Below are 25,957 nucleotides of genomic sequence, written 5' to 3' on the forward strand. Positions count from 1 at the left end.
TAGGCAGAAACAACACACATAGGAGAATGGTCCTGAAAGTTACAGAGGTGGTAAGTGGGGCCATAGAGGAAGAGACAAGAATATACAAAGACAGGAATGAAATGGTTCCCTCTCTCACAAAGCTTATATTGTAGCAAAAAGAGCAGCACATATACACAAAATATTTTTTGATGTAGAGGAAGGCATGAGAATCTGAGGGAATTAGGAAAAGATTCAAAGAGATGGTGGCTTTTGAGTTAGGTTATGAAGGAAATTAGGACAAAAAAAATTCATAGAATCTTAATGTTGGAAAATATCTCAGATATCCAATTCAAATCTTGAGTACAAGAATGTCACCTATCATATCTGACAATACCATCACTGACAGAATATTGTATTTAGTGATCAATAATACAAATAATATTTTTCTTTCTTAGATACTGAGCCAAAATCTGCTTGTTATTATACCCATCTCATTCTGGTGTTTTTTGGAGTCTAGCAAAACACATGTAATTCTCTCTCACACAATTTCCTAAAGCTAGAAAGGTGGGCTGTTTTAAGGCAGCTGCTGTGATCTCCTTAAATCTTCCCTTCTCCAGGTCTTTGTATGGCATGGTTTCAAATCTTTTTCACTATTCTTGTCATCACCTCTGACCATCCTGCAGACTGTTTATGCCCATTCCAAACATGGTACCTAAAACTGATTATGATATTGGAAACATAGTCTGGCCTAGATAGTAGGAGTATCACCTTCATCCCCAATGTTAAAGTTCTATTAGATAACATTATCATTTAGACTATCATGTCCCATTCTTAACTTTTGCTGAATTTGAAATCTATCCTTAAGATATATTTACTTATGTAGACAATTTTTAATAAAAACTCAAGTGCAAGGTTTTATATTTATCTTTATTACATTCTATTTTATTAAATTAGAACCACTTTGCTACCCTATCTAGATCTTTTTGGTACCCATTTCGTTAGCTAATTAATCACCCTTCTAGCTTCATGTTATCCATAAATGAGATAGGCGGTCTTATCATGCTTTCGTTCAAGTTATTCAAAATAGAATTTGTGAACATAAGAAGTGTTAGCACTGTGGCAAAGACCACACCTCCAAATGGATATTGATTATATGTCTACAGAATTCTTATGTATCTGTCGGAAAGGAAATTAGCTTCATCTGGTATGACTTCCTTTCTTTCCAAGTTCTCATGAATCATCCTTTTAATGAGGTATTCTAGAATTTTGTTAGGATCTTAAGTTCCTTTGAACTTTTCATTATTCCTTACAAGTGTGATAGTTTTCCAGTACATTCATTACCATCTACAATGACTACCATTGCTATCCTATAATTTGTTTAGCTATTCTCCAATTGATAGATACCTCAGTTGAACAACATGTCATATTGGCCTCTTTGGATAGATACACCCACCAAATTTTATTCATGGTAGTCACTTATCTTCCCAGGCCAATATCTACTGTAGAATCTCAGGCCAATGGCATCATAGAAATATAGAGTTATAACTGGAAGGAACCTTAGAGCCCATCTAATTTGACTTGCTTCATTTTATAGATAAGAAACATAAAGTCCACAGAGATGAAATGATTTTCATCCATTTAGTAAGTAACAGAAGCAAGATTTGAACATGGTTCCTTTGACTTTCAATCTAGGACCCTTTCCAGTTCCTCCCAGTTCCTTTCTCTGCACTCTAAAAGATTTTATGCCTTTCAACTTCAAAACCAGAGTGCTTTAAAATTGTTCTAACATAATTGAGAAATTTAACTTTAAGAAGTAACATGACACATCTAAATTTATAATCAAACTAAATGCTCCAAAGATTCCAAAGCCATAAACTCACTGCATGAGTAGTAGAAGCATGCCTACTTTTCCCAAGTGAGTATTTACACCAGAGTCTATGATGCCTTCTATGAAGCTGAAACCATCTTCTGGTTAAAAAAAAAAGCTGTTTATAAAGTATTTTATAAGGACCAATCTTCAAGCAACTATAATAGCTTTGAAAGAAAATCTTCCTGTTTGAGAGAACCTCAGACATGATCCTAAAAGTTGAAATTAACAAAATTTCCATTGAAACATGGAACACTAAATGATTTTCCAGTTCTTTCAGCAAAAGCTTCTGGTAGCATCTGAGTTAGGGGGAGTGTCAGTTCAGTAATAAGATGGCAAAATTCCAGAATCTAGGAGTTAGAAGGAGCCTCATCTAGCCCATTATGAAAAAGACAGAAAAAAAAATACCTCCAACCTGTCCTTAAAGAACTTTAATGGGGGCAAACCTAGTTCTTCCTAAGGCTACCCATTCTACTTTTGGAGAGCTCTAATTATTTTTTTTGTTTGTTTTTGCTAGGTAATGGGGTTAAGTGACTTGCCTAGGGTCACACAGCTAGTAAGTGTCATGTGTCTGAGGCCAGATTTGAACTCAGGTCCTTCTGACTCCAGGGCCAGTGCTCTATCCACTGTGTCACCTAGCTGCCCCAAGCTCTAATTATTAAAAATAAGTAGGATAATATATGTGACCATCACAGGCACTATTCAGTTACCATGCCATTCCTGTATTCTAAATTTTCCATGTCAGATTTATTGTTATGCATGTAAAAGTACCACACATGTGTACATATAATAATCTACAAAGTGGATACGTGAAGAGGTACCAATGTGTATTGTAAATTCAGGGTCCTCAAATAATTTTCTTGGGTCATGTAAGGAAGTTTCTCCTTGAGGGCAAGGAATGTTATTGCTTTTGTTTTTATATCCCCAGTCCCTGTTATAATGCCTGTGAAATAGTAAGCATTCAATAAATGTTTGTTGACTGATTTTTTTCCCCAAAAAATGTAATATAAAAAAAATAGTTTCAGAAACATGTTGCTTAAGATGGGATATACCTGTACCCACACTTTCTTGATTTTCCTATCCGTAGTCCATAACAGGACTATTAAACAGCTTCATTTCTTTATCTTCTAATCCCTTTAAACAATTCTCTTTCCATTTGTATCACCAAGATACCACATATATTGGAAAATATATGAATGTGTAAGTGCTAACGTTCTGTGGCCTCACTTGGTATGGTGGAATATGCTTGTACTCCCTGTTCCTGGAGAAGCTGATGGATTGCTTGAGTTTCAGAGGTCTGAGCTACAACATGGATGAAAATAATTGGTTTTCTGCACCAAGTCTAGCACTGGTGTGGTGCACCACACACTCAGAAGCAAGGGACCACCAGGCTTTTTAAAGAAGGATGAACTTACCTAGGCTGGAAAAATGGAACAGGTTAAAGCTTCCATGCCTACTAATATTGGGATCAGGCACTAGAGATGTCAGTATACTTTTAAGCTGGTAAGGTAGGGAGACTTAGCATCAGAAAGAAAAAGGTATAAATTGTTGCTTAATTAATATGTACCTGATTTAAAAAGCAACAACACAGTAATCAAACATGATTGGCAGCTGAATTTGATTTTGGTTTATTTTGTCTTTTTTTTTTTTTTAGGAACAGAAGCCTCAGGCATACTTGATAGGATCCATTGGTGTTAGTGGAAAAACCAAGTGGGATGTATTAGATGGTGTAATTAGACGTCTCTTCAAGGTAGGATCTGTACAATAGCAAAGCATTGGTTTGAATATTTGTGCCCATTTTAAATCCCTCTCCCCTTCACTGTTCTAGGCTGAGCTGATTTGTTTCTTTGCTCCCTAATTTAAAATATTCATTAAGAGCTTTTCTGGCTCATGCTATTGGACTTTAGTTACTCTCATGTCACCTGTTCCTCCAATTCTTGATCACTTGCTGCAGACCACTCTGTGTTCTGTTTTTCATCTTACACACGCTAAACCCCTGTTTTGAATGTGTTTTTTTGTGTGTACCCATTTTTAGGAGTATGTGTTCCGAATTGACACATCCACTAGTCTTGGTTTGAGCTCTGACTGTATCGCTAGCTACTGTATAGGGGATTTAATTAGATCCCATAGTCTAGAAGTGCCTGAATTGCTGCCCTGTGGATATCTTGTTGGCGATAATAACATCATCACTGTGAACCTTAAAGGTAAAAAAAAAAAGTTGGGGGGGACTATTGTTTTTGTACCAACAATGCCTAGTTTTATGCTAATTTTCCTTTATTTTCACATTTTTATTTTAAAACTTTTTTATAAAAAGCATCAGTCATAATTTTTTAACATTTAAGCATATTACAATCTCATCAAAAGAAAGTCACTGGGGATACAGAAGTAAAATTGAAAGTGAAATGGTTAGAGACTCCCCATTGTTCACTTAAAGGACTGGGATATAAAGTTGGACACTATGAGTCATTGGATCATAGATTTATTGCTGGAAGGGGCCTCAGATGTCATATTGTCTAAAACCTTCTTTTACAGAGGTTACAGATGAGAAAACTGAGACCAATATGTAGACCCTAATCTAGAATTTAAAATTGCTATATTTTCTTCTCTAGTATTGGCCATTTATTTTGGTTTCTAAAGGTCTATATACCTTCTATTATAATCTACTTTTTTTTTCTCATGGACACCAGGACCTGCACATTTCCCATTTAAATATGTATAATGTGCAATGAGGTACCTTACAGTATTAATCAAGAATTAGACATCAGAATCTCTGATCAGTTAAATAATAATAACTAACATTTACATAGCACATGCTATGTGCCAGGCACTATTAAGTACTTTTGTAAGTATTATCTCATTTGATCCTCACAACCAACCTGGGAGGTAGATGTTATTATTATCCCCATTTTACAGAGCAGGAAACTGAGTCAGAGATTAAATGACTTGACCATGGTTACCCAGTTAGTAAGTGTCTGCAGTTGGATTTGAACTCGAGTCTCCCTGACTCCAGGCCCAGCATTCCATCCACTATGTCACCTAGCTGCCTCTGTTTAAATATGTATAGCATGTTCACTAAATCACAGTATGCTTACTAAACACTTTAAAGAAGATGATAATTAAGACACATTCCCTACCAATTAATGAGACTTATGTCTTTGAATAAAATAAAAGGAAAAATGAAAAAAATAATAATTTAAAAAGCAGATGAAATCATTTCCAAACCTATTAATTTATAATTCATAAAGAACCAGATATAGTGTTTAGGTTAGAGCAGGATGCCACTGTTTGAAGTTCTCACACATCCATTGGGTGGAAAAGGTAGCTAGGTGATAGAGTGAATAGAGTGCTAGCCATGGAATCAAGAAGACTCATCTTCCTGAGTTCAAATCTGGCTTTAGACCCTTACTAGCTGTGTGATCCTGGGCAAGTCACTTAACCTTTTTGCCTCAGTTTCCTCATATGTAAAATGAGCTGCAGAAGGAAATGGCAAACCACTCCAGCATCTTTGCCAAGAAGGGGTCACAGAAAGTCAGACATGACTGAAATGAGTGAACAACAACAAAAATTGGGTGGAAACATCTTATTCTTAGAAAACTTGGATAGGTACTTAGAGTTGAGGATAGGACAAGAGGAAAATGAAATAAGACAAAAGAGAGAATATTGTACAGTAGGAAGAACAGTGGACTCAAGAATCAGATAACATCCTTTCAGATACCAGTTTTGCTGCTTAATAGCTGTGTGACCTTAAGCAAGTCCAGTAATGTTTCTTGGGCCTCATTTTCCTCATCTGTAAGATAAGGGGATTGCACTGGAATGTTTACTCTCCATTCTGGTGCTGAACTTCATTTTCTAGGAGGCCATAAGAATGAGAGGAGTTATGTGTTGACACATAAGCTTGTAAGATCTAGCACGTGTAGTAGGGAAGTAAAATTACAATCAAGGAGGGAGGATAGAGGGAAGAGCAAAGTGGGTTTTAAAGGAAGCTGGTATTAAGTGCATTGGTAGAGATTGTTGTTTGCTTGTTTGTTTTTTTGCATTTGTTTGCTCCCCCTGCCTTATGGTCACTGACTGAAAATAACAAGAGTGTTTTTGTGGCAGAAATACTAAGAGAAGTATTTTGCAGTAGACATTAGCAACTTCATTCTTGCCCTTCACAAAGTACTAACATGGTAGAAATAATGTATTGACCTTGGGTTTACACTGAGCTATAAAACAATGAAGTATTCTTGTTTCTTTGTTTCTTCAGGGGTAGAAGAAAACAGTTTGGATAGCTTTGTTTTTGATACACTAATCCCTAAACCAATTACCCAAAGGTATTTTAATTTGCTGATGGAGCATCACAGAATTATCCTGTCTGGACCAAGTGGCACTGGAAAGACATATTTAGCCAACAAACTTGCTGAATATATAATAACCAAATCTGGTAGGAAAAAAACAGAAGATGCTATTGCTGTGTTTAATGTGGACCACAAATCAAGTAAGGTAAGTGGCTAGAGTTAAAATATTTCGGTCTCCTACATGAACATGCCTTCTTTCTTAAATGATTTATATCATGGCGTAGGATTTTAGGGTTCTGTTACAACATCCATTATGGAGTTCTACAGAAATTTTTTGATATTTCTGGATTCCCCTAGAGGAACTTGAATAAGACACGACTTTTGTGTTTTCTTTTGCAATATTAGTCTCTATGTTCTTAAATAGTAAATGTGCATATACATATGCAAACATACATACACATATGTATGATGATATAGCAAGGTAAACTACAATTCTAATGAAGAGAAAAAGAAAATAAAGAACAAAGTATCTTCATCAATTTTTAGTGAAATTAAACTCTTGGAATTTTAAAGTGTATGCACACACAACAAAGATGGGTAACTGAGAGTCAGTTACAGCTGGGATAATGGTGTTTGACTCAATGAGTTTCTAAAACTGACTCAAATCTGCCTGAATTTCTTGAATTGGATTTTGTACCAACCTAGCCTAAGGGTTTCATTTGGGATCTATTTTGGCTAAAATTAGCTCCTGGATATCCACAGTTCTGTAGGCGACCTGGGAAAAGGTAGAAAATTCATTTCTTTTCCTCAAATCCATTAGGCTATTAATGTTTTTGTGGACCAGAACCAAATTCCCTAGTGCTGTTGCCTGAAAGGAATTGAATATTATCTCAGGCTTCAGGAGACATGGTCTAGATTTAAAATATATTGAATCAAAGGTTTGTTTCTGTTCTTTGTATTTGGATCGCTGCAAAACATCCTAAAAGGGAAATATTTTCAGTAAATACATTTTATATCAGCCTAAATGATGTAAATTAGGTCAACCATGACCATCTTTCTGGAGGGGAGTTGGAGCATTGGTAGGTTGGTATATCAGAGGAACTAAATTATACAGGTTCATCCCAATGTCTGAATATTTTTTTTTTCAGTGGCAGGAAGTGAATGTGAATTTCATTGAATCACTTTGCGTGTTAGAATCTCCTTTATCTCCCTAGATAGGTTAATAATCTAACCTGCAAGGGCATTGACAGGGTCCATCTAAATATATGTAATTAGGTAGTTCACTGAATTGTTCATTTACTTTTTGTTTTTGTTTTTGGTTTTTGGGGGGTGAGAGTTTCCAATGAAAATATCTGCCAGTAAGTACCTTTGCACAGAGCAGTCTCCTAAGTATCCATCAAAGAGAATGATGACTAAAATCTTCAGAAGAAACTACAAAGAGAGTCTTTAGAAGAAATACATTTGAACTCTGTTAGGGTCTTCCTAATACTTCACTTTACTCATTAAGATGGAAAAATCACTTGCCAATTCTCATTTAGTAGTGTATAAAGAACACTGGGGTCCCTCATAGCTAAACGCAACTATCACACAGATTTTAGATGTTTTCTTCACACCTGGCAGTATTCTAACTTTGGTGGAATAAGCAGGAGTTTTAATGGACAAATACATATTCAGGATATTTGACTCACTGTTTTAGGTTGAAATAAACACAACTGTCTTTTTCTTCTTTTTACTGGTTTTTACATTTTATTAAATGTTTAATTCATTCTTCAGGTTCTTAACCTCTTCCTGTCTACATATCTTCACATAAAATCATCCTTTCCTTCTTTCCCCTTTTCCTTTCCTTTCTTTCTTTAGAAAGGATTGAGTCAGGGCAGCTAGGTGGTGCGGTGGATAGGGCACCAACCCTAGAGTCAGGAGGATCCAAGTTCAAATCCAGCTTCAGACACATAATACTCACTAGCTGTGTGACCCTGGGCAAGTCACTGACCTTTGCTTGCCTCAGTTTTCTTAACTGCAAGATGGCAATAATAATAGTACCCATCTCCCAGGTTGATCAAGTGAAATGATATTTGTAAAAAGTACTTGACACAGTACCTGGCATGTATACGGCACTCTATAAATGTATATTCCTATATCTCTCACTATTTGTGTGACCTTTGGCAAGTCACTGAACCTCCCTAAAGCCTCAGTTTTGTCAACTGTAAAATGAGTTAGACTGGAGGACTTCCATAATCCTCTCCAGTTCTAGATTTATAATCCTATGACATATCTGAGATTATATGAAATTATCTTTCACCTAAGATTTGCTCATGGCACACTGAGATGAAAGTTAATTTTAAGAGAAATTTAGTTACATAGAATGCTTTTAAAAGAGATATACCTATTGAAATTCAATAACTAATGTTAAATTCCACATAAAGTAGTCTTTTTTTTTACCATTAGCTTAAATGAATTAACTTATTGAGGATTCCCATAGTCATTATCATCTAAGTATTATTTCCTTATGGCATATTATCTTTTTTTTAACTCCATAGTTCCAAATATTCTATTTTCTCTTTCTTCATTGGAGAAGAATTTGTGCTGTTATTTGGCCAATGTGGTTGCTGCTGCTTAAAAATTAAAAATAATTCATTGTTTGCACAGTACTAATTAAATGCTATGGAGATATGATAGGAAGAAACCAGTTGTAAACTCCTTGAGAGACCAATACAAAGGAAGCCTGAAAATAGAGCTCCCTAGAATGTGTTGCTTTCTCTGCATGCCATTGCCATATGATATGCATGAGCTTCCTTGCCAACGTTGGGACAATTCCAATTGGTGAGAAGACCAACCTTGTTTCCTGGGAATTGGTTTTGAGCTAAGGATATGTGTGAAGTATAGGGAATCAATAACTCAAAATGTTTTATGAAATACATGAAAATGCTCTGAGAAAACCCACCTGTACTGTTTAATTGCTCATAGGCTCTATGCTATGCTGTAGATAACACACACTAGACAAAGGCAAAAAGCACATCACTCACTCAGAAGATTCAAACAAAAAGCCAAGAAGAGAAAAAGGAAAAATATATATATTTCATGCCTTGGGAACCTCTGTGTTTCACATTCCTTCCTCTCTTTAGGCCTACCCTCAAGCCATCAGAGAACATCTAAAGAGTAGAGTTGGTGGCATTTGATATAGTATGCTCGGAAGATGAACCAGAGCGACGTGGGAGATGAGGATGTGGAGAGGAGAGATTAGCAGTTTGGACTTGGCAGTGAATGACTCAGTTTCCCTCAATGTGCAAAATATAGTAACTAATAGAAACTGGTAGTTATGGCTCTAATATATAAACACACAGAAGAACTATGGGTTTGTCAGCTTGGAAAATGCTTGACTTGGAATTCTCAAATTGAATAGAGATAAAATGCATATGGTCTAGGGGCTAGGTCCTAGCGAGGCATAAGAGTTTAAATGACTTGCCCACAGTAACTGTCGGGTGTCAGAAGCGGAATATGAACCCAGATTTTCCTAACTCCAGTACTACTGCTTTCTTTATTACGTTTGTTAAAATATGTGTCTGGCCAGAAAGGTTGGACCTATCAGATGAAGTCTACATCTACTTTCCTTCAATTTTTTTGTTTGGCCAACACTGCTTTCCCTTCCAGTGTTCAGGAGTGCAGTTCTTTTAATATACCAATGGTCAAACATCTCTCAGCAAAGATAATAAGTTGACCTATTTATCATTTTCTTTAAATCATAAGCTTCATTTTCTTTTTTAAGTCAAATGCAGCTTTCCTGATATATAAAAATTAGATAAAAGGTTTTTGTGGTTGTTGCAGTTTTACAAAAACTTTTTAACTTCAAACCCAGGTTAATGATATTTCTTTCTTTCAGAACCATTAATAAGCCATTGGCTCAACATAGAACACATCATATTATTTAGAATGTTAGCTATCTTCAATCCGGATGAAAGAATTTGAAATCCCCTTTGAGCACTGCCTGTAAAAAAAGAATGTTCTAGTTACTATTAGTTTATTCTCCTGAGGCTTTTGTTTCTGATAGAGCGCTACAGATAGAAATGGCTGAATGGGCTATATGTACACATGACTATTGAAAATTAGGATCATAAAACTCCCTCCCCCCTCCAATCTTCAGCATGATTTGCAAATTTAAAATGTCATTGTAAATATGCAAATGATATGTAAATGTTTTTACTGATTAGGGTGACTCTCAGTAACCTAATTATGTTTCCTGGCCTACCCATCTGTGAGAGCAGTCAATCAACAAAAATGTTTATCATATGTAGATTATAAGCTACTTAGGGATCATACCTTTACAAAATGCTAACCGTCTTAAGTAATGAGAAATGATAATTGTAAATGTCCTATTTAAGAAAAAATTTAGTCTCTCTTCAGAATTACAGGATTTCCATTGAACTTTAATAAAATAGAGGAAGAAGGTGGAGGAGAAGATGCTTAGCATACAATTATCCCTGGCCCCAGGGCTGAAATTTTACATGCATTATATTTGTGAAACTAGTTTGAGTGAAAGCATAACAAGAATCACTGAGAACTCACTTGGGGATATTCTTTTGGTGTAACTTTATTATTTTTTTGAGATATTAACCCAAACATTTGTTTATGAAATTTTTCAATGCTTTCTGTTTCTACAGAGTTACTTAGTATATTCCAATAACAAGACTCATCCTGCATATTATATCATAAGGGCTTAGAGATCCAAGATCCTTCTTTAGCTCTTTTTTTTGGGGGGGAGAAGTGACAGAAATGTGCCTTTTGCTCCCACTGTTGTAGCTACCACTCAGGTGGAATGCTGAAACCATACACTAGTGATATTCTCCCTATTCCCCACTTCTCTTACTCATTTCTTATCCCCCTCCTTCTTACTCTATTTCTGCAGTACTCTCTGTTCATTTAATAAGGAGTTGTTCCCAGGACAAATATATGTAATTTGGTATAACTAGTTGTTTATTATGGTTCTTTTTTCAGTTACTATACTTGGTTTTTGTTTGTTTGTTTAAGGAATTGCAGCAATACCTAGCCAACTTAGCTGAACAATGCAGTGCTGATAATAACGGTGCAGACCTACCTGTTGTAATTATTCTTGATAATCTCCACCACATTGGCTCTTTGAGTGACATCTTCAATGGTTTCCTCAACTGCAAATATAACAAATGGTATGTGAATGTTTTTTGAATGTCACAGTATGATAAACTAGGGTTAAAAGGACTGACCATGTAGTTGATAAATTTTAGATCCCATGGTGTCACGAGTTTCATAAACCAAGAGTAACATTTCATCATGATTTCAGAGTATGTAAAGGATGCTTTCTACTGCTCAACTTGTTACCAGGGAGCTAATTTAATTTTAGGTTGCATTAAGAGAAACGTAATGTCCAGGACTAGGGAGGTAATAGTTTTGATGTTCTCTGCCCTGGTTATGCTGTATCTGATACATTGTGTTCAGTTCTATGTAATATATTTGAGGATGAATATTCACAATTGGAGAACATCCAAAAGAAGGGAATCAAAATAGTTGAGTCTATAACTTATGAATATTGGTTGAAGGAATCAGTTATGTTCAGGGCTAAAGATTGATTCTGTGATTTCATCTATGTAGAGATTATGTAGATGAGGAGACCTTGGCTAGCAATTTAGATTGGAACATTTTGTCCAATTTATAGCCTGACAGGTTATGTTTAGACCATATTAAAGAAGACTTGGGGATATTTAAGGAGGAAGTGAGTGTGGTCTTCTGTCACGTTGAAAAGGAATTAGTCTTGTTCTGTTTGGCCCCAGAGGGCAGAACCGAGAATATTGGTTAAAAGTTACAGGCAGTTTAAAATTCAATGCACTAACAATTAGGCTGTCCTGTAGTGGAAAAGACTGCCTTAGGAATTAGTAGGTTCCCACTCACTAGAGGTCTTCAAGAAGAAGCCAGATGTTCACTTATTAGTGATGTCATAGAGGGGCTTCTTAATCACACACCTGGCATTTTGTGGCTCTTTCCACGTTTGAGATTCCCTAATGTTAGGTGCGGCAGTCACTCAACAGGCATGGGAGTGTGTGTGGGGGGGGGGATAGGAAATGAGCTGAAAGCAATGATGAAAGCATCTATTCTAGATCAGTTACAGGTCAGCCTGACCACATGGAAAAAGAAAAATGCATATCCACATATCAGACCTCCTAAACCAACGTGACTGGCTGCCTAATTCATGTAACCATAGACCTGAAGTAAGAAAAGAATCTGAAAACCACTGAAGCTTAATTGTGGCATGACTGTTTAAAACAAAAGCAGTGAGAACATCCTTTGATAATGATTTGGTTCCTTGCCCAATTGAATCGTTGCTTTTTATAAACTAAACTAATCCAAATAAGGCAGGTTGAAATGAAGACTGAGCAGGAAATGTTATACACCTGATTTTATTAAGGAAAAAAAATTAAAGCACAAAGAAAAATCACTAGTGGAAAAATAGCTGATTAGGGAAGATTCTTAGTGATCATCTAGTCCAAGGATTGGCAGTCTATAAAAGGCCCCTGGGACAAATCTGGTCCACCACCCATTTTCATATGGCCTGAGGGTTAAGAACAGTTTTTACATTTCTAAATAAAAGTTTGATTGTATTATAAAATGTAATATCTGTTCTTATCTCATGGGCCACACAAGTCCACGGGCCGATCTATTTCACCTAATGCAGAAGTCCAAATGTCTCATTTTACAGATAAACTGAAGCCCCCAAAACTATGACTTAGCCAAGTTATCGCACAGGACCTGCATCTCTTGGTCGCTAAACTACTGTTACTTGCAACTTTGGAGCTTAATATTTAAGTACTATCATGAGCCAGAAATTAATCCACTAATCCAGAAATTAAGCCAGTTTAATTAATCTTTTCCTCCTTAGCTCCTCCAAATTCATGCCTTTTCTTCTTTTACTCTCAGTCCCTACATCATTGGAACAATGAACCAGGGGGTTTCATCATCACCAAATCTAGAATTGCATCATAATTTCAGGTAAACAAAGGTTCTTTTATTTTTTTTTTTGCTTTTCTATTTGGACATTGATAAATCCTTCCAGTGGTGACCTGTGTTGTGAAAGTAATTCTCACTTCTTCCACATATGTCTCTGTAAGCAGACATTATGCACACCTCTTCTGCTTTTATGCTGAAGTGTTTACTTTCCTGTAAATGTTCCCTTGTTCATGATTCCTAAATTGAAAGGATCATGCTTTTACTCTACCCATGAAGAATTCAAGTTTCAGCTCTAATATTTGGTCAATTTTTTTTGTTTTGTTCTGTTTTTATGCACAAGTGCCCTCAGTGGTGAGACAGCATGCCTCCTCTCCCACTCATCTCTGAAGAATATAAACTTTTTTCTTAGTTCAGGAAATCAGAACCTAATCATCTAACAGTTTCTGATATTTCTGTTAGCCATTGCAAGTATGATCTCACACAGGGAAATAAGCACTTTGCATTTGAAGGAAGAAGATAGGTTTTTGACTGAATATTCATTTTATACAATAATTTCTGAGGTTGGGCATTCCTTTGTGCAGGTGGGTACTGTGTGCTAACCACACAGAACCAGTAAAAGGCTTTCTGGGCAGATATCTCCGGAGGAAATTGATTGAGACTGAAATAGAGAGAAATATGCGCAATGGTGACCTCATCAAAATCATAGACTGGATTCCTAAAACATGGCATCATCTAAATAGCTTTTTGGAAACACACAGTTCTTCTGATGTGACCATTGGTGAGTTCCAAAACTGCATATGCCTTCTTCAAGGAACTTGGTGTCCTTGGTAAAGATGGGCAGATTGGATAAATAAGAGGCTGAGCCAAACTGATCGTGGTAGAAGACTCCAAACAATCTAGTTGACATCTTTTCTGAAATTTTGCCCTCTCCTCAGCTACAACAGCGATAGGGAGGATTTTTTACAGAAAATTCTGGCTTAGAAGATGTTCATAAAAATATAAACTAGTCAATGTTCTCATAAGGTTTTAAAAAATAAATATAATGTCACAAGTATCCAAATGCTAGACACCTGGTATTTTTAGATACTATTAATGCTATTAGCACTCATTCATATTTAAATAGCACTTTGGAATTTTTTAACAGACTTTCCTCACAACTCTGTGATGAAGGTTAGACATTTTGCTGTAGTTTGTTACATTTTTGGTGCAAACAGGTAAATTGATTAGTGTGAGGAACTCTAGATATGGAAACTCTTCATCCATAAAGACGGACAACTCATCTGTAACTTAGAAACCTATAGAGTTGTCCGAGGACACTGAGATTATTATTATTATCTGACATTTATGTAGCACTTTAAATTTTGCAAAGAGATTTGCATGTAGAGTCAATCAATAAACATTAAATTCTATGTACCATGCACTGTGCTAAGTGATGGCAATTAATTAAAAAAAATAAGAGGTAAAAGACAATCTCTGTCCTCAAGGAGTTTATAATCCAATATAATCTAATACAAGCAAACAAATGCATACAAAAACAGACAGAATATACAAGATAAATATATAATCTTATTTGATTCTCAAAGGAGAACTTTGAAGAAAGAATGGTTATTATTGCCATTTTAAAGATGATGAAATAGAAAGTGAAAGAGGTTGAGTGATATGCTTAGGGTTACCCAGATAATGTATGTCAGCAACAGGACTTCAACCTAGGTCTTATTAACACCAAGGCTAATATTATCCATTGTAACATGCTTCCTTTTGGTTAAAGGGCTATTTCCTTTTAATAAATGAGGAAACTGAGGTTTAATAATATTAAATGAATTGTCCAGCATCACAATTAAATATATAAACATGTCTCTGATTTTTTTTAAAGAAGCTTTTAAGAGAAAACTATATTAGGAAAACTTTTTTTCCATCTAAATTGAATATGTTTTAATATTTCATGCACAATTACATATTTCAAGTTTTCATTGTGAAAAATCCATTTCTTTGTATTGTTTGAAAAACACTGAGGTAATCACAGAGTTAAGATCCTATTGCAGTATTTAGATGAGGAATGAATGAATGTGAGGAAGAAATTAAATTAAAAATTAAATTCAGTAAATTACTTTTCTACAAATGCTTTAATCAAGCTTTTCTATAGTGTGATTTTCACTGGAATCAGAAATTTGTTAAATTACAGAAAATAGGGCTTAAAGAGTTTTTTAAAAAATGTTTCTATTTCACATGAAGCTGATTAGACATCTTACAAACTGGATTTTTGTTGTCTCAGGTCCTCGTCTTTTCCTCTCTTGTCCTATGGATGTAGAGGGAGCCAGAGTGTGGTTCACTGATCTTTGGAACTATTCCCTGGTACCCTATCTTCTGGAGGCAGTGAGAGAAGGTCTTCAGGTATGTAATGACTCAGTATCTCCCTTAGAAAAGGAGTAAAATTCCTTCACTTTATTTACTGAATTTTCCCACCCAGCAAAGATGGATCATATCCACTAACAAAGATAGGTGGGCCATTTTGGTGATCTGAATGAATATAAAATCAGATATTTCTTACCATTTCCCTCACTATCGTGTTGTTATTCAAATAACTTTTTATTTCTCACTTTTTCCTAATGATGAGGCACATTGTCTTTCTTTTTCCGTTTCTGTGATCTGTAATTTAGTACTAAGCTTTTCCCTGAATCTCCCTCACCCTTTCTATTCCCCTGTTCTAACTTGATCTATTTCATAACATAACATATATACAAGGCTTTTAAACATTGGTTTTGTGATTTGATATAATCAACATTATAATGTGGTGAAACAAAGCATATTCCAAGGCATTGGGAGCATTGCTAGAAAGTGCTTGGAGGTCCTCCAATATCATTAGGATTATATGTTCTGATTTTAGCAAAGGAAGGATGCCTTGTAGTTGTTCACTAATATCTTCCCATCACAGCTAGGCCACTTTTATAGTCTGTAATATCTGTTTCCTCTATTTGTCTAGACGGTCTCTACACTACCACATTTTTGAGTCTTTAGCACTCTCCACTTGGTTAGCCTCTCTTCAGTTTTCTGGATTTCCACCAAAGTGGACATATTCATGGCATAACACTCTACTTTGTCCCCACTTCTATTGGCTCTCTTCCTTTTAGCTTAGCCATTTCCCTGCTGAGATTTAGAGAATTCTGCTTAGCATGTAACACAACCCCTTTAACTCTAGATAATTGAAAATTTCATCTTCTTATTGTCAGCTTTATTCTGTTTTGCAAAATGGTTAAAATTTATGAGGTATGCATTTAATTAGTGAATAAGTTTCTCTTATATTAAAATAGATTGCCTGAATTGAAGCTCTCCTGACATGTTTTATTTTAGCCAGCTTTTTGGTTTTATGTTATTTCTTTGTATGATCTTGGTTCCATTTTCTTTACTGCTGCAGTCTTTGTTTTTTGCTTTGTTCACTTCTCCAGTAAAATGAAAATCTGAGATTCAAAAGATACATTAAATAATTATCGAAAATATACTTCTCGAGAGAAGGTCATTGTTGTCTTTGTAACCCGGGCACTGTGCCTTTTACATAGTTATTGTTGTAAAAATGCACATTGACTTGAACTGTATGTTTTCCAGTTTTTATTTATTTTGTGTACTCCTGTCTTCTAGATGTATGGTAAGCGAGCACCATGGGAAGATCCTTCCAAGTGGGTGCTTGACACATACCCATGGAGCTCTGCCTCACTGCAACAAGAAGGCCCGGCCTTGCTTCAATTGAGACCAGAAGATGTTGGTTATGAAGGCTGTACATTGGCAAAGGAAGGGACAACCTCCAAGCACATTCCACAGACTGATACAGAGGGGGATCCTTTGGTGAGAAGTGGATATTTTATTCTCATCATTTGGCCTTAACAATAGTGTACAGACTCATGGTCATAGTGCTTATAGTTTTGTGTGTATTAAGGGGACCTTCGAAATAATCTAGCTTTTTTGCAGCTGAGAAAAGAGAGGCACAGAATAGAAAAGAGCCTTATAGATGGGGGATTACTGATCTGTATAGTCAGTAGGAAAATTTAGATTTGAACCCAGCTCCTCTCATTCTAACTCTGACACTTTTTCCATTGTTTGTCCCTTTTAACTACCCATTCCCTGGCATTTCTATCATCAGAAGAGTATAAAAAAAAATGAGGAATTCATGAGGATATTAACTGGCTCAATTCCCACATCAATTCATAGAAAATTGAATTATATTTTTTTGAATGGAGACTTCAGAAACGTGCAAGTTAAATGAATACTTGAAGAAACAACAGATGTTGCTCCTGAATCTGACTCCAGGATGGAATTGAGGAGGCTGATATGGACTGTTATTTGAAGGACACAGAAGCAAAGGAAAATCAATTCTCTCTTTTCTTTGTCTGCTTCCATATTATATGGTTTAATTAGTTTCAACTTCTGTAGAGTACTTCAAAGTCTTTAGATGGAAAATCATAAAAGTCTAAATGATTATTTCCCAGTACATTTTAAGTGTATCTTATTACTGGGGACAAATAATTTATTCTTATTTTGTTTTGGAAATTACTTTCTATAAATACGTAGAAGCAAAATTACTAGGTATGGGGCACTAAACTCTTCACCAGCATACTGTATTTTGAGAATGAAGATCTCAATGCTTTTATGAAACAAATAATGAAACAAATATATCGAGAGATTCTATTTTCTCCTCAAATTAAGAAGGGGAAGTAATAAAGGAATCATAAAGCTATTCTTAACTAGAATAAAACTAAGAGGTATTTCTTTAGTTGTTATTTTTACATGTGACATTTAAAGCATTATCTTGATTTTGAAAGTATGCATTTGTCCCAACTAGGTTAGTAGTCTACATCCAGGTAAAAATAATACAGTCCATCATGAATTACCCCTTAGCCCATTGATTCACACATATTGATAGAATAATTAAAATGGTAGCCTGATTGGCTTAGATGTAGAATTGCCTAGAACAGTAGGAAATGCAGTGACTTGCCCAGTGTTACAGAGCCCATATATGTAAGAAACAGGACTTGAATAAAGGCCTTTCTGGTTTCCAAGCTGGCTCTCTCCACTGGGTCCCACTGTCCTCCATTATTTATATTAACATTCCTTTCAGTTCTAAAAACATTTGTTATGTCCCAGGTGTTATCCTATTTAGTGAGGTTACAAAAAACAAAGGCTAACTTTGCCCTTTAGAAGTGAGCATTCTAATAGGAAGAAATTACATAGTAAAAGGCTCTGTTATTAACATGAAACAACTTTCCCTTATGGTGATAGACCCCTTTAGCCATGAATACCAACCTGTGTTGGACATTTTCCTCTTTATTGTTTCTAAATCTACATGGGCTACAGAGTCAAGAGCCTTAGGTTCAAATCCTGCTTTCTTACCTATGTGATCTTGAGCAGCTAACTCACTTAATCTCTCTAGATTTCAGTTCCTGAGGATGTGGAACTAAATGGACTCTGAGAATCCTTCTAGCTCTAAATCTAGTTGTACTGTGACATACTTTGAAGCCAGAGTCCTTACCATATTTAAATGGTGCCATCAGGTCAGGAACCATATCTAATTTAAGCTTCCTATATAGGTCAGTACCTAACAAAGTGCTCTGTACACAGTATGTGCTTAATAAATGCCTATTGAATTGAATGGTAGCATTCTAGTTATGGCTGATAGCTTCTCTTGGAATCCAGTTTCTCCTAGGCTACTACATTCACCAGGGTTTCTTATGCCCTGCTTTTCTGAATTGAGTTGAATTCAAGTTTCTGAAAACTTTGCTCTTCCATGCAAGGCCAACTTTTGACTTCAACTTGAAGTCCATAGCAGCAAACAGCCTTTTAACTTGGTCCTACTTCCAATGTTATACACTATCCATGTGGAAGCTCTCTTCTTTTTGCTGGATTCACTTTTTCTCAAGATATCTCCAAGTTTAAGGCTTCTCACTTTGAGTCTCTGATTCCTTCCCCTTCTTTTGTATGTTAGGGTTATGTCATCTCTTTGTCAGCACCTTGTCTGGGACTGCTTGTAACCCCTCAACACTCTGCTGTTTAAAGAAGCTCCAAAAAGCAGCCAATTACTCCAGTGCACAAAGCTTGACAGTGATAGCACCAGCTACCACGATGACACTGCAAATTCATCTCTTGAATCAATTCTCTAGAGGGTATAAAGTAAGGTGTATATAGGATTGAGCTTAGCACACGGAAAAAGACATTCCCACTGAGCAGCTGCCCATGCTTGAGGTACTAGAGGGTCAAGTTTTGCCATTCCCATTCATTTTACTCTGAAGAGTTTGTAAATAAGACATAAAAAGACTATACACAAATTTCTTGGATTAGATCAACTTTTAAGCAACATTTTATAGTGCTACTGTCAACAGAAACCCTACAGATCTCCTTTGAATCTAAGCAATATAGCTCCACTTTTTTTTAATACATAAAAAATTAGTCACATTTCCCACAAAGACTTATATGTGCTTCTTTTGGACTGGAACAAACATTACCCTAGCCCATAAGGATACTGAATGCTAGAGAACTCAAAGCAGCTGATGTTTTTCTAGAAAGTGGTTTTTGTTTTCATTGACATATCAATCCTGATTGTGCCACAGAGTCAACAATAATACAAAATATCCAGTGAATTCTTCCTGTTTCTAGTACTCGTGGTTGACTTCATTCAGTCACCTCATCCTGAGGTCAACTCCTGATCAGCAGATGGTGTGCTTGTACGGAGCAGCTGGCTTCATTCCACTCTACCCTCTCCTTTTCTCAGGGGGTTGTGTGTTTGTGTGTGTGTGTGAGAGAGCACGTACGTGTGGATGAACACTCACGGCTTTCCGTTGCCATTCAGCGGTTTCTGCTTCCTTCAGCCAAAAAGCTCGGATGCTTGGCATTATCTCCAAACATGGGCCCAGATGTCCAGCTGTGATACAGTTTCCTTTCCAATCTCCCTGCTTGAACAGCAAACATTCACAACATTGAATAAAAGAGTTATCCTGAAACCCTATTATGTCCTTACGTTTTCTCAGTTTTTCGAAGTCATAGTTGAGAGACACAGCAGGGTAGTCAAGGGCGATGTGATATTCTAAAACTGTTTCCCCCCTTCTCTTGGGTCGTAGAAGAATGTGCCTAAAGGCAGCTAATGTTAATATCTATTTTACACACACACACACACACACACACACACACACACACACACATATATATATATATATGTATATATATATATATATATACATATATATATATATATATATGAATGTATGTATGAATGAATATATAGTTCCTTTTTGTGTAGTTGGCTAAAGGCTACTTGTCTCTATAGATTTTTTTCTTCTTTTTCAGATGAATATGTTAATGAAGCTCCAACAAGCAGCCAATTACTCCAGTGCACAAAGCTGCGACAGTGACAGCACCAGCCACCATGATGACATTTTAGATTCATCTCTTGAATCAACTCTCTAGAGGATATAAAGTTAGATAGCTATAGGAGTAAGCTTAGGAAACAAAATGCATTTCCACTCAGCCACTGCCAGTGATGGAGCAGCCAGTCGAAGGTCCCTGACCAAGAGCTGTAAGCCACAAAAGAGGCAGCATATTTCAGTCAGAAAAGTCAAGACGCTCAGTTGAAATGGAAAGCTTGAATCCGTTTTTCTTTCAAGGCATTTCTGTCTCGATGGAGTCACACAAGTAGGGCTCCATTAATTAACTGGAAGAGGTCCTATGTGGAGGGCCACCAAGCAGATTGCACATGAGTTAGCCAAACTGGAATATTTTTTTTTCTCTCTAAAAGTTTACAATAAAAAGGGTTTTTTTTGGTTGTTTATTTTGTTTTCTACTTCCTTCTTGGCACCTCCCCCCTTTTTTGGGAAATATTTTCTTTTTGTTTTAACTCTGAGGTGCTGCATCCACCATGCAGGGCCCGTGTTTCCAGATCCAATTCTATCCTTACCTCCGTTGTGCCACAAGGCGCTAGTCACATGACTCCAGTAGTGTTTGTGTTGTGCTACTGCCCATTCCAAAATGGACGCCAGAGGCTCTGTACTCAATAAGCACAAATGGCATTGTGCAACCACCAGAAAACACTACTGTGAAGTGTTGGATAAGTGCCAAGTTAATTCCTAACTGCCATTTCCACAGTGATGTATTCCACCAACTTTTTAGTGTGCAAGTCACCGTTTTTATAAGGTTGTTTTTACCACAGTGGTCTTTTTAAACCACCTACCCACTTCCCAACCCCAACAATAGTTTTCTACCAGTTATTAGGGAACACTGACAAAAGGCTTGTTTAGGGCCTCATTTGTGTGAGCCTTTTCAGTGGACGAAGGAATATTTCCTATGGTGCTGTCTCACTGCCTTAAACCCAATTTCTAGAACAGTTTTACAGGTGGTTTAACTCCTAAAACCATTGGTAACTCACACTGTCTTTTCATTTTACCAACAAGACACATTGGTTCACAAAGCAGCCTCATATCTGTAAATCATGACTTTTTTTTTTTAAGAAATGGATAGGAGAAAGATCAGTATTTTTATCCTGTGAAAAGATTGCTTTGTCTTTCCTTGGACATAGGCAAGGAACCCCCAAACCCACTTTGACCATCACTTACAAGCTGAGGGAGGTAGCTAAGATTCATCCAGTGCCAGGGGATGGAGCTTTGTTTGAAGGCATAATATTTTGAAATTCCTCTCCAGCAGAGCTGGAAACATTTGATGCAGCATGAGCACAAACCTTTGGGGTTTTTCTTTCTCTCTTTTTTTCCTCTCTTTCCTGGCCCCCCCCCTTTTTTTCCCTCCTAACTTGACGCATGGTGTTTTCATTGCTATCTTTGTACAAGAAAAAGCAGAGAGTTGAATCACACGGAAGCAGTGACATCCACTGTGGAAGAGAAAGAGTTTATATTGTAAAGGAGGGTTAGTTTTGCACAGTCTACTGGGTGGGTATTGTAAATAAAAAAAAAAGGCCTTGCACAAATCAAACAAACACACTCACACAAATTGTATTTTATCCTGTTGGTGTTGAGATGTTTCACTTGCTGAGATTTCCTGTATGTTGCAAACAAATACAGAATGCAAACCCTAAAAGCTGTTTTTATCTGGTGTGTTTGTCCTGTATTTACAGTTGGTATGACTATGCAGGAGTTATCAGTGCTGGAGTGAGCATGTTTCCAATCTGTACATGAAGCCAATACATTTTCAGAAATTTGAATGATTTTAAAGTGCATCTGGCATGGCAGGCTGTAAACAGATTGCATGATAAACTTGATCGGATTCATTAGTGAAAGTTCTGGCCATAAGAAATAACTTGTTTCAAACACAATCCAAGGGCTTGGGTAATGGTGTAGATATGTACTGTACCATTAAAAAAAAACAATAAAGTGTTACCTTCAGGATGTACAATTGGTGCTACTCTCTGTGACCACCCAGGGGTCAGTTGCTATATAACACAAGACAAAGACATCCCTGCAGTTTTCAGTGTGTTACTAAGTCTCTAGGTCCCTTTGTGGTGCTATTGTCCTAATAGAAATCACAATGGAGTTCGTGCATGTAGAATTTTGACAACTTGATTTCGGGGCCCCGAAGGTAGATTGGTTCTGTGGTGTAACATTGACATGCGTAGCTGGCTAAGTGACTAGTTGCCCTTGTATGAGACACAAGTGTAAAAGAAAATCAGAAAATCTTTCCCTGCCATTTCTGAGAAATCCAAACGAACCATGAACAACATAGACAGAACCTCCTGCAATACATCTCAGTGAGTCCACCTAGTTTACAAATGAAACTTGTTTGTGAAACATTTGTCTGTATACATTTTATATTTTGTACATTTTTGATGTAACATATCATGTAAATAGACAGAAACAGTGAAATAAATCATCTGAAAGTTTTGTAGTCTTTGTAAAGCCCTGATAATAAGTATTTGGTGTCCTCGGACTTAACTGGATGATGTATTTTCTATTGGTTTATTGTTCCTCTAGCTTGTAAACCAGCTTGCATATATATTTTTTTTTCCTTTTCCTTCTGGCAAATGTGCACACTGTATCTGTCTAAATTATTACTTTGCCATTAAAGTGGAATTATTTATTGAAAACAAAGTCTGGTGTCTATATAATGAGAAACACAGAATAAATGTAGTCATTAAAGAAGCATGTACTTATTAATGAAATGTCAAGCTTTAAAATGTGACACAGTACTAATATGCCACAATTTAAGACCAGTCCTAATAAATGAAGATCAAGATTAGAATGCAATTAAAAATTATTTTACTAATAACAAAGGACAAAATGCTATAATTCTCAGGGTTAAAAAATAATAATTTCGATAAAACAGATTCTCCTGTCACATCCTCATTCACCACAGCAACCAAGTCAACAAACATCATTACCCACAGGATGAATATTTCAAACCTTAGTCTGTCTTTCCAACAATGATACTGAGTATGACCTTCTTGCTCCCATAAAAGGAAACCAGCCCTGCTTATGCAAAACAGATGCTACTCCAACAACCACAAAGAAACGTGTTTATGCATATTCTATTTAAACTTGTGCATGTGTACACACACATAAAAATATACATGCATACATACACATATATCTATATACATATATAGATACATGTATGTGTAATTAAATGCACATATGCTTAAAATTTATACCAACTATTCAATAAATAAAATAACTTTTGAGATAGTAATTTATACTACAGAAAATATATATGTATATATGTATACATTTCCAGATACAAATTTATCTTTTAAAATCATTCTTGTAATGTGTTATTAAAAGTTATTTGATAGCACTTTATAATTGATATAAGTAAATGACTTTAAAATGAGATGATAAAAAAAAATTCATCTCTGCCTAGAAGAATTAACTTAGCTATTCCATAAAAGCAGCTGCGTTATAATGGGATGTTGGGAATCTATACAATCGCAACAAGATGCGTTATTATTTACCTGGAATAAATAAGATGTCAGAAATGAAAACTGGAAGGGTATCAATCAATCAAAAAGGACTTTTTAAAAATCACTGATTATTAAGCTCCTATGTTCCAGGCTTAATGCTAGGGATAAAAAGACAGAAGTGAAGCCAATCCTTGACCTCAAGGTATTTATATTCTAATGGGTTGAGGGGATATTCACACATATAGCTGGGTCCCATTTAGTGTGAATAACGAATCCCATGAAGCATTCGTATATATCCAAATTCATATCATTTGAAGCAATAATTATGTAAAATATGATCATTGGTTCCAAACTCATGGAAATATCCAGTGTACATTCAAATAATGTGAACACTTCATGAAATTCATTGTTCATTCTAATTAGGACTTGGCTAAACTTATTTCAAAACAGATAGAAGATAACATGGAGAAGAGAGTCAGAGAGAAAAAAAAGATTATTAGAGCTGTGTGAGTCTGGGCAAGTCACATAACCCTACTGCCTAATCAAAAAAAAAAAAATTAGCATCTAGGGGGTCCAGGAAAATCTACCTCTAGAGCATGGCATTTGAGCCAAGTAATGAAAGAAATCAGATTCCAATAGGTGGCAATGAGTTAGAACACACTCCAGTCATGGTGGGACCACGAATGCAAAGACATGGAGTATGTACAGGTAATCAAGTCTGGCTGGATTATGGAAGGATTGGATTGGAAAGTGGCAATGTGTAACAAGATTGGAAAGGTAGGAAGGGACCATGCTCTGATTGTTGTTCATGGTGGTGGTGGGTTTTGTTTTTTGTTTGTTTGTTTTTTTGAGAAGCAATCAGGATTAAGTGACTTGCCCAAGGTTATACAGCTGTTAAGCATCTGAGGCCAGATTTGAACTCAGGTCCTCCTGATTCTAGGGCCAGCACACCATCCACTGCCCCACCTAGCTGTCTCAGTGACCATATTTTGAAGAGCTTTAAAGGCCAAACACAGCAGTTTATAAATAATTCTGTAAGTCATAGTCCCTGGAGTTTATTGAGCAGGAGATTAACAAAGTTACAGATCCTTTATAGGAAAAATCACTTTAGTGACTGGATTGTAGTGGAGGTGCAGCAAGACAGGGAGACCAATTAAGAATCTATTGTAATAGTTTGGAAGGAAGGTGATAAGGTCCTTTACTGTGATGATGGCCATATGACTGGAGAGAAGGGGTTATAGGTGAGAGGTGTTAATACAGGTAAAAAGTTGGCAACAAATCGTATACATAAAGTGAGAGTAAAATGTTGAGAAAGTAACTAAAATGATAGTCATGGTTGACAGAAATAGGAAAGTGTAAAAGAGGTGAAGGGGGTTTTGTTTTGTTTGTTTGTTTTTGAGGGGAGAGAGGGAAACATAGTGGATTTGGTTTTCAACATGTTTAGTTTGAGATGCCTAGATGAGATCCACGTGGAAATATATACCATTTAGCTGGTAAGATAGAGTTAGACTCTGAGGCAGTTATTAGGACTGGGAACGATCATCCCAGAGATGATGATTAAACATATGGGAACCAATGATTTCACCCAGTAAGAAATGAAGACCAGGAAGGTAAGGGAGAATGGACCCTGAAGGCTGTAAATCCTTAGATCTTTTTCTAAAATGTTCTTAATACCCAGTCTGGTCAATATGGGCTAAGCCCCACACTAAGTACTGAAGATACAAAGGCAAAAAAGTTCTGACTTTCCGAGAATTCATAGTCTAACAGGAGAGATAATTTGCAAGCAAGTAGAAGCAAAGAAGAAATATGCAAAACAAACTGGAAATTATCACAAAAGGAAGGCACAGATTAAAAAAAATGATTTTTAGCTGGAACTTGAAGGAAGTCAGGCAAAGGAAAATGATGACCTTATTCTAATTTTTAAAAATAGTTTTAAATGCACAAAATAATATATCAGATCACAGAGGAAAGCAGTTGTATTGAAATTCAGTCACTAAAAAAATA

At 36.1% G+C, this 25,957-nt stretch overlaps 1 protein-coding gene across 1 annotated transcript in view; it reads left to right on the forward strand.

Moving 5' to 3' along the window:
• LOC110213178 (neuron navigator 3) overlaps positions 1-23,144 on the forward strand; it is a 449,693-nt gene extending 426,549 nt beyond the window's left edge. The window contains 9 exon segments of the mRNA XM_020993448.2: positions 3,483-3,578; positions 3,864-4,032; positions 6,075-6,310; positions 11,128-11,282; positions 13,045-13,116; positions 13,656-13,852; positions 15,347-15,465; positions 16,708-16,911; positions 20,401-23,144. Of these exon segments, the coding sequence (XP_020849107.1) occupies positions 3,483-3,578; positions 3,864-4,032; positions 6,075-6,310; positions 11,128-11,282; positions 13,045-13,116; positions 13,656-13,852; positions 15,347-15,465; positions 16,708-16,911; positions 20,401-20,520 (1,368 nt within the window). The 3' untranslated portion in view covers positions 20,521-23,144.
• Positions 23,145-25,957: the final 2,813 nt, after the last annotated feature.

This window comes from Phascolarctos cinereus, unplaced genomic scaffold, assembly GCF_003287225.1.
Source record: "Phascolarctos cinereus isolate Bilbo 61053 unplaced genomic scaffold, phaCin_HiC Scaffold_1;HRSCAF=81, whole genome shotgun sequence".
Taxonomy (NCBI): Eukaryota; Metazoa; Chordata; class Mammalia; order Diprotodontia; family Phascolarctidae; genus Phascolarctos; species Phascolarctos cinereus.